This window comes from Onychomys torridus, chromosome 9 (assembly GCF_903995425.1).
Source record: "Onychomys torridus chromosome 9, mOncTor1.1, whole genome shotgun sequence".
NCBI lineage: Eukaryota > Metazoa > Chordata > Mammalia > Rodentia > Cricetidae > Onychomys > Onychomys torridus.
Window position 1 is genome coordinate 108386427 of NC_050451.1, and position 10249 is coordinate 108396675.

The 10249-nt window shown below is 44.2% G+C and overlaps 1 protein-coding gene across 1 annotated transcript in view; it reads left to right on the plus strand.

Moving 5' to 3' along the window:
• Positions 1-9922, plus strand: part of Rap2a (RAP2A, member of RAS oncogene family) — a 30076-nt gene extending 20154 nt beyond the window's left edge. The window contains exon 2 of the mRNA XM_036199751.1: positions 6389-9922. Within this exon, the coding sequence (XP_036055644.1) occupies positions 6389-6626 (238 nt within the window). The 3' untranslated portion in view covers positions 6627-9922. The remainder of the gene's footprint in view (positions 1-6388) is intronic.
• Positions 9923-10249: the final 327 nt, after the last annotated feature.

The following is a 10249-nucleotide window of genomic DNA, read 5'->3' on the forward strand; positions in this document are numbered from 1 at the left end:
AACGAGACTTTTCTAGTTCAAAGGCTTAAAAAAACAGACACATAAGTTGTTTTTTTTAAAATACACATTTTATATACCTTTTGGTACAGAAATCACACTTCTTAGTACATCCATTAGATTGCTGGTTATGTTTACCCCCACCAAAAACATGGCACTAATGGGGTAAGAGTAAATTATGGTACATCAGGAGATACATATATCTTATATATATCATATATATATGACATATATATATTATATATGTGTGTGTGTGTATACATGATTCTATAAAATGGAATACTGCTTGGCCATTATGCTAATATGCCACTTATTGAAATAGATAACTCCATGATACTTAGCAAAAATGAGACTACTAAGTGATATGATCTCTTTGCATGAAAAATAGATGCTTATGTTAATGTATACGAATAGGAAAAGTCTGGAAGTTTATACACCACAATAGTTAAAGTGCTCATTCTCACAGGTAAGATTAAGAATGCCCCCCCCACACACACATTTAAGTATTGCTGGGACTTTGCTCTTTTTGTTTATTTAATATTTGATACATTGGTTTGAGCAAAGAAGCCTGAGGAAGAAAACCTGTTTCTGTTTTGTGGAAGGAAAGATTCCTTCCCCTGTGTGCACAAGTTAGGACTGCAAAGGGACCAAGGCAGACATCACAGCTCTAACTCAGCAAACGTTTAAACTCTGAGTTCTTAGCACTAACATGTACCGACCTGAGAGGAGGGCGAAGCAAGCTTTCCTAGTGTGAGTTCTGTCGCTGAAGGTGTTCCTCGACACACTGAAGAGACATCTGGTGAGGTCAGCCCACAGTGATGGGGACACCAAGTGTTTGCCATTTTGCCCCAGGACTCTTAGTGGAGGAGATTTTTCACTGGGCCGAAAGTTGAACAAGGGGACTAAGAAAAGCCTTTCTGATTCTCTTCTCAACTCAAAGAGAATTTTATTTCAGCCAGCTTATGGCCAAGAACAGCATAACAAAATTCCAGTGAGACATGCCCTTCTTTTAATGTGCTACACAGTACAGTACCCTCAAAAGAAACTGACTGCCATAGATCTTGCTACAGTTTATCTTGAGGGGTGCATGAAGAGGAGAGGGTGTTGATTTTAAGTCATTAAGTCATTGCTGCATTTAAAGTCATCAATGGTAAGCATGTGATGCTGCTTGGGATCAGCATCAGAGATGAGCCTGGTGCTTCCTCACACCCTCTTGAAGCTCAGTCCATCCTCAGAGTTTATGGATGTGTAGATACATGTTTCAGGAGCTCTGGAACAGCGCCCAGAAGTCAGTATTCAGATTCTCAAGTTGTTTCAATGACCAGCGTGCTTAGACAGTCCCAGAATAAAGTGTACATAAACACACGTATTAGGACAGTTATAAAGCACAAACAGCTGATTGATGAGCACACTCCAATGCTTCTGAACCATTGGTATTTACAGAGCTGCCTCATTGAGAAGCCCATCAGTGTTCTACAGCTAAGCAATGCTGTGTGGAATCCATTAAGCACAGCTGCTTAAAAGAGCTAGTTTATTTATTCATACATTATATAATCATGAATATAACAAACAGCATGTAAATTCATGTTAATAAATAGTAAGACAAATGTTTTCCACAGTCTGCAGACAAAAATAATTTGAGCCACATCAGCCACCTTCTGACCCTGACTGTGGTGTCCCACCTATGGTCAGGTTAAGAGTGATTCATGAATAGAGCAGTTTGGAATTTTGCATTTTCTGGTATGCTTTGGGAAGGAGAGAAATGAGGAAAACCCACAGGGCTGTGATGAAAATCAAACGTGAAAGCAACTGCTGTCACTACTGACGAAGTGTCTAGCTCTCCTAAGTAATAAAGCTGACCCTGCTGTAAATGCTGTCTGTCTTATAAGGTCACTTCTGGCACCCCAGACCTCCAGTTCTGTTTCTCCGATGAGGTGTGTGACCTGTATTGCAGGACTGAGTAGGGATGGGAAGGGGCCTACAGATGGATGCCAGTTGCTGCTCATTGAACCAACAGCCTCTCAACATCTAGTCCATGCCTCACTTGGGGGTTTTCCCTGATGCTTAAGTGACAGATTCCTTACCCCTTCACTTGATATCCCATGCCACCTTCCCAGTGAGGCCTGCACTATCTTTCTTCAGATGGAGCCTGTGCCCTAGCATGCTCTCTGGTCTGGCTCTTCTGTCTCTAGTTAATCTGACCTTACTACCTTTTTTGTCAGTACCTGTTTCCTCTGCTAGGCTATAATCAGCATGAGGGCAGATGTTGTTGTCTCTTGTGCATCTTAAGTGGGCACAGTAGTATCTAGGGTGTAATAGGCTCTTAGCAAATAAGTAGGTTGAATGGACGACAAAGTGTATGACCCAGAGTACTACTGATTATACACCACTACTCTTCTACACTGCACAGTAGCCTTCCTCAGGGCAGCCCTAGATATTACAGAGTTAGAGCATCCCACGCACTGCGTGTAGACATAAGTATTGCTGTATGGCTCCTGGATGCACCCTTCCTCCTGCTAGAGTCAGGATGCACTAACTGCTCAGTAGTCTGGTCCCACAAGATCTCCCAAGACTTTCTTATCCTTACTGACTCCGCCCTTCAAGTGCTAGATCAGCCTGCCTGTGTTCTCAGAACACTGCCAAGCATTCAGCCATTAACCTGGTAATGTGTAGGTGTCGATTGTGGGTTGGTCTACCATGTCTGATGTGATTTTTAACTTTCATGTTTAAGAACGCTTTAGACCTAGTTCAGCAAACAGGGACTTCAGAGACTGTATTATATCCATCTAAGTCATATAATTAGCTAGAGTTGGTTCTGAGGTGAAAGTCTTGGTCTGGTTTGGGAGTTGTGTTGTTTTTTCTTAAACACACCATATTGCCAGAGCAGTAGACAGACCAGTTTGCTGTAGTCTGTCAGCACAAGGCTTTGCCTCTTTCCCTTGTCTTTTCATCTGTGTCCCATGGAGACCCAGCTCCTTCTAGGTCTTACCTTTCCATGGAGGACCCTCCCTGTCGTCCCAACCTTCCCCACTACTGTTAGTATCTTCTCTAAGGCCCTGTGTTTTGAGATTTTATTTCTGCTTGTCTTGCTTCTTGTTCTGACCCTTAGCAAGAGACAGGGAAGGACCAGGCAGTGTCTGGCTGCTTCATGGTATTGCTTTTGCTCCCTCTCTCTTGTCTATGTCCACCTACAACCCTAATCCCCTGGCACAGCTTGGTTTTCCTCAGCAGATCTCTCCATCTCTTGATTTCTGAACTCAACACTGCCTTCTGCCAAGCTTGGTCTAACATACGTGGGGACAGCAGGAGGGTGGGCACCATCCGTTCTGTCCTATCCAGTCGGGATCTCTGAACTGGCTCATTTGGCCTATACAGCAGCTTTGCTGCACTAAGTGGGAGCAGTACTTGAACTCCATTTTACCAACGAAGAGATAAGACTCAGATATCAGGAAATGCTGTGCTCAGCCCTGCAGCCTTTCATGGGCAGGAGTGAAAGCTCCATCCAAACCGTAGTTTATGATATTTTCCACTTTCCCAAATTTTAGTGTTAACAGAGCAATAAAATCCATTACCACCTGGTATTTGGAAATACACATTTTTTTGTTTTTGTTTTGTGTGTCAGGTTTCTTGTTCAGGTTATTAATCTGCATTTCTCTAGCATCTTTAACACTCTGGTGACTGGAAAGACTGTTGGCCGTTCATTGAGTAGAGGTACAGGGTTCTCTGACATTGACTGAATTCTCACCCTCATTACTACATGGACTAGTACATTGGATCCTACTACATGAGGCCCTGTGTCTGCCTGCCCACTTGAGAACCAGACTGTAGAACAGTGCTGGGTACTTGGCTGTCAACCTGGTCAAGGAGAGACAAGGCGGTGTTTGTAGGTTGGCCTACCATGTCTGTTGTAACTTTGAACCTCCAGACTGAAAAGCACATGTATCAGCCTACTGCTGATATCTTGATATGTTTGTCAGTTTTGAAAAATCCACATGTTCTATTAGATCTGGTACTTTTCAACTAAAAGTATGTCTCAAGTACAAAATAGGATATAGCATTGTATTTAAGCTTTAAAATCTTCCTTAAGATGTTTTCTCTTATCTAGTAAAACAGAAACTGTTTGTTTGCAGTCTACCTCAGGCTGGCCACCACTCCACTGTGTGACTGAGGATGACCTTGAAGTCCTGACCTTCCTGCTCCATGTGCACTTTCCCAGCCGGGCATCAGGAAGCACTGCTTTAGCTCTTGCATTCTTATGTTAACTCCAGCTCTGTAAGCTTTCCTTGTTACCTTTGACAAGTTGCTCCATTAACAAGCAAGAAGGAAAGGGGAGTGCAGATACATCCTCATGGAGAGAGCAGATTAGGAGCTGACATCTGACAGGATCAGCAGTGTGGGCTCACTGTCAGGCTGCTCAGGACCCAGGGAAAGCTGATGTGGAACGTGGCTGGTAAATGGGTAAATGGGTCTTTGTACTGCGGCTTCATTGTCATCTGTGCCCCCAGAGGCCTGTGTGTGTGTGTGTGTGTGTGTGTGTGTGTGTGTGTGTGTGTGTGCAAGAGTGCTAAACTAGAAGATGTTAGTCCCTGAGTCATGTGCAGAGGCTCCAGGGACAGTGTGCCAGAGTTCATCCAGGCTCCTTTGATACAGGTTAGAGCTGGCCTTCTGTTCCCTGAAGAAACAGAAGGCCTAGGGTCACCTTGATGTCATCCTACTCTTTTAGCCTTACTTTTTTTATACATGTATGTGTGTTTTTGCATGTTCCTGTATGTATGGAGACCAGAGGACACCTCGCACATCATCCTGAGGAGTGCCATCCACCTTTGAAATGGTCTCTCATTGTCCTGTAGTTAAGCTAGACTGGCTGGCCAATGAGGCCCAGGAATCCTCCCTTCCCTGGCTCCCCAGAGCTAAGACTAGAATCATGTGCAGCTGTGCCTGGCTCTTTACTTGGGTTCTAGGGATTCAGTTTGGGTTGCAAGCACCTTACCAACTGCACGGTCTCCCAGCCCTCTTATTTTATGAGACGGGGTCTAGCTGTGAGGCCTGTGCTAGCCTCAGACTAAATAGTCCTCCAGCCTGTCTCCTTAGTGCTGGGACTGCTGGCGTGAGCACCACTCCGGGTGCTCCCACTTACTTTCCCGTTGCTCTTGTGTGTTGCTGCCTGGAATAGACCCTCACTTAGGCCATTGACTTGCTCTCTTGCCAAAGGAAGCATAGGTGTCCATTGGGGATATACTTGGCTTTAGAGTAAGTAAGAAGAACCATCTTGACAAAGCAGTGAAATTGTATAGATAGTATGTGGGACCACCCATAATTGCATTTCCAAATATGCTGTGGGAGTTGTGCCTCATGAGGTCATGCCTGCTTCTCTCTCTGGAAGTTAGCTGTCTTTAGTCAGGTCGTGTAAGACCTCCATACAGCCTTGCCAGACATATACGTGCACTAATTTATACTAAAATCACAGAAACAAAACAACAGAAAGGCTTTGAAGTAACTTTTAAAATGAAAGGCTGGGAATGGTGGTACATGCCTTTATTCTGAGTACTTGGAAGGCAGTGGCAGACAGATTGCTTACGAGTTCAAAGCCAGCCTGGTCTATATAGAGTTCCAGGCCAGCCAGGGCTACCTAGTGAGGTCCTGTCTCAAAAAAACAGCACAAGAACTTGGAACTAGCCTGGTACATAAACACTGAGCAGCGCTGGGTGTTTCTGTCTTCTGACAGGTTTCGTGTCCTGCTCTTCATGGAGCACCCGCTGTAAGAAGAATTATTGGGTGCCAGTGTGACTTGGGACCTCTATTTCTCTATTCTTTTCTTATCATTTGTTGGTTTCAAAGTTCTAGATCAGAAGAAAGAGAGGCAACATCTCATAAAGCTAATGACTACAATTTTTAATCCTTAACGGTAAAAACAATTTTAACTTTTTCTTTCTGCTGGCCGAGGAGATAGGGTGTACTTCTAATTGATGCTTCCCACCTTGATGAACTCTATTACAGTTTTGGCTTTCATTTTCTTTGTTGTGTTCAGGAGCTGTTTAGAACATGGTTGTTCTGTGTTCTTATAGAAGAGAGCACAGCACTGACGGTTATGTTGTGGTAAAGCCATGATTGCATGACTGGTGGAAGTTCTGAGCAAGTAGCTCATGGAACAGACAGCATTGAAATTAAGAGAAGTCCGTCCAGGGTGCTGAGAAGGATTCACTGAAAACATCATTTGAAAGGCCATTTAGGACCCCCTCTGAGGACAGTTTCAGAATGCCCTAGGTGGACGCCAAGCCAACTAGTGCAAGTCATTTTTCATGTGGCTGAAGAGGCCATTTATACTGCTCTATAAAAAAGAAAGGAAGTCTGTTTCCCCTGCTTGCTAACGCTGCAACATGTGTTCTTTCAGGTATGAGAAGGTGCCAGTCATCCTGGTGGGGAACAAGGTGGACCTGGAGAGTGAGCGAGAGGTGTCCTCCAGTGAAGGCCGCGCCGTGGCCGAAGAGTGGGGCTGCCCCTTTATGGAGACCTCTGCTAAGAGTAAAAGCATGGTGGACGAGCTCTTCGCAGAGATTGTGAGGCAGATGAACTATGCCGCCCAGCCTGACAAAGACGACCCGTGCTGTTCTGCCTGCAACATACAATAGCACTGACCATGGCTGTCCTGGACAGGACTCGTCTAGCCTTGTGGGCACCAGTAACCTGTCCACTCCATTGCAGTTTGTAGGATGGGCGTCTGAATGACAGTGCACTGCAGCCCTCAGGCGGGGTGTCAGCTGATGCCTCAGAGTCCCTGGGGGTCCAGTGACTGCATTCTCCACCATTGCCCTGAGCCTTGTGTGCATCTGCAACCTGAAGGCACCGCCGTCAGCTATAGGGTGATCTCATCTGAAGTGATGATGGTATTGCCACTGAGTTAGCAGAAGCCACTGTTGTGTAAATTAAAAATAATCAGGAGAGAAAAACCAGATGGATTCCTATAACCACTAACAATTAAAATATTTTGTTGTCTTTAAAAAGTAAAGGAGAAATATTTTCCTACAAGAGTGAAGTCATGAGTTGATGGACCTTCCAGCCAGTGTATCCCACCAGGTGAAACAGCTGGCCAGCCAACAGCCTTGCAGGGAGAGTCTGCTCAGCTGACACACTTCTGTTTTTCAAGTCGATGCTTAATTGTAGGTGTTTTCCTAATTTGTGACGTGAAATCCACTCACCTATCAATCCTCAGTAGAGTAAAAGTCAGAACAAGGTTGTATGAAATCCAATCTGGCTTTAGAATTTGTTGAATCACCTGCATTGCCACAAGAAAGAGCCTCTCATGAAGGCTCATGAGAGTTGAAGGCACACAACCACCCTCTCGTAACGGAGCAGGGATGGTCTATTTACAAAGGAAGCAACTGAGATGGAGAGGTTGCCTAGCCTTACTAATGAGTCGATTAACCAGTACCATCGTGGAAGGAAAATGAAGCCATGTTACATCCACACGTTCCCGTTTGCAGACACCTCACAAGACAGTACAAATATTTGACATTTTGTGTGTGTGTTCATGAAAGCAGCCTTTAAGGGCTATGGTTGTAATGTGACCCTTGGCTCACTTGCTTTGGAAATCCAATTTGCTGTAACAGAGCTTTATTGTAGGCATAAAACAAAACAAAAACAGATTGAATAATCTGTGAAGTAATTTGGGCTTAAAAGTAGAATGTAAATTACTATGGAGTGGAATGGAAGGGGACAGACAAAAGCTTTCCATCTTCCTTGCCTGGAGGCTCATGGAAGGGTTTCTTGTACCTGTTCTGCCCTGATTACTGAAGTAGCACATGCGTCCAGACTGAAGCTTTTGTTCTAAAAGGTGCTGAGGCTCAGCATTTGGTTTCCATAGCCGTGGAGTGTTATCATTTGCATGAGGAATGGCACAGGGAAAAACCTATTCAGGAGTTTCATGATCAGTGTAGAAGAGTTCTCACCTCACTTGACAGATAAGTGCCGGTGAATGCCTTGAGCTCGCCTCTGGAGATCAGTTAGGCCTTCAGGACTCAGTGCCACTGAGCCCGGACGTACGTGGCACCCACACCTTCCTGGTTCCACAGTCTTGTGCAAGTAACCGCTTAGTCTTATGTGTGTAACTGAGAGAAGAGTGTGTGTTTGTGTGTGCATGTGTGTTTATTCCTAAGAATTTGGCACAATTCAGAGATCATTGCCTCTACTGAGAATCTATACTACAGAACATAATGTATAAGAAAACATTTTTAAATTATTAGTCTCTTATAAGCCATTGAACCCCCCCCCCCCCCCCCAGTGTTTTAGTAACTGGCTTTAAGCTTAGAAGTTAGAGTGGGGGAAAAAGGTCAGTGGTGTTTGTCATATGTGAGAAAATTAAATAAATAAACAAATAACATGGGTGAAACCAGGCAGTGGGTGTTAGGGAGTCTGGACATCTGTGGTCTTCACTGTCAGTTTCTCCAGTTAGGAAACACCACATCTCTAGGGCACAGTTCTGACCAGTTTTCTTGTAACAAAGTTCATTATATAAAAGCTGATTTGACTCAGACATACCGAGAAATCAGATTCGAGGAGTATGTTTTATCTACTGAAATAGAAATGGTAGTGCATTGGCCTGAGGCCTCTAACTTGTGAGACTAATTCTGATTGTTAAACTCCCATAATGAATAGCAGTTTGTGACATTGCATATTCGAAGCAGCTGTACCAGTTCACAGTTTCACATCATGGATGGCTATGCAGACAGGAAAAGGGTAACGCGTGAGGAGCCTGGCAAGGTGTGAAGTGGGAGTGTTTGTCATACATTCAGGCAGGCTTTCCTGGGAGGCGTTCCTAAGGCCCGGGGTTGGTGCCGGTCCTTCATAGTGCCCAGGCATCACTTCCCAGCATAGACTCTGCCATGCCCTCTCCCTGTTCCTCTGGTGTGAATCTGACTGCTGTGCATGACGTTTGCCAAGATGGGAATGAAAAACCCAAGGGCAGGAACAGGACACTTTCTGGCACATGAACAGCAGGCTGCAGAGGAGAGGTAGTGGCCCCGCCTGCCATTTCTTTAAAGCCCTGATCCAGCTAGTAACTAGATAAATGGAAGTTTGTTCTAACATGCCTTAAGAATATTATGGTTTGACCCAAAGACCCACTTTTTCTTTAGCATTACCAAGTTTTCTTTGCTTTGTTTTTTTTAAAACATTTATCAAAAGGCAGGTTTTTTTAGATTATTTCTTTTAAAGTGTAACTTGTGGGCTCTTTTAAGCTGTGGTAGTGATGGTAACTGATGCCTTTCCACCCTGAGCTTCCATGAGACAAGCCAGCATGTGCTGGGGAGCCTTCTGGGTCTTCCCTCCACCACTGAAAGGTGCTTTGATGCTCCCATCCTTTGCTTTGTAGAGTTGGGGTCTGACCCGGTCACTACAGTTGCCATCACTCCCTGTGCTAAAACTACTGATACTTGCTTTCCTGTGTCTCCCAAGGGCGTCTGCTGTTTGCTTCCCAGTGTGAGTGTTGCTGGTGAGTGTGAAGCTGCTTTGTCTGATGCTCGTGGTTTGTCTGGTTTCCCAGTTCTCCATCAGTAACCCCTGTTAGCACTGGTTAAGCTTTAATTGTCTCCTCAGCCAATCAGATGTTAAAGACTGTGGGGTCCTTCTGTCTGACTTGTCCTTGTGCGTCCGTTATCCTTCATCAGGGTTTCTAGAATGGCTGCAGGAGATTTTGAAAACAGACTTACCATTATTGATTTGGGGGTTCCCAGAGATACAGTTCACAGTTAATTGTTGAACTCTAATACAACTGACCATTTAAAATTGAACAACAGTTTATTGTTTTGTAACAATGTCGAGTAAGCCCCGACATTTCAATTGAAACATGAATTGTAGTTATAACTCAATGCAAATTCAACAGTTGTATTTGGAGTTAAATTATTTTAACAAATAAATTTATTTAATGAAACTCTGGCTTGTTGGTTGCTTCCACTTGGGAGATGTATTTGTTATATACAAAAGCAGAACACTGCCACATAACATGACCAAATGCCCTTCATCCAGAACCCATGAACCAAACTAATCAAGGGTTCATTCCATAAGAAGGAAGGCTGATTGATCGTTTTCATGGCCTTTAAAATAACACAAGAAGGTTTGGAATCAGCATAAATACGGAATTCTCGGTAATTCAAATTAACTGGCAGCTGTCTTATGGTCCTGCCAGCACCATTGGAGGTCTTCAGTGTCCACCCATGACAGCTGGAGGCTGTCTTTGTTGTCAGATCATGTGGTCTGA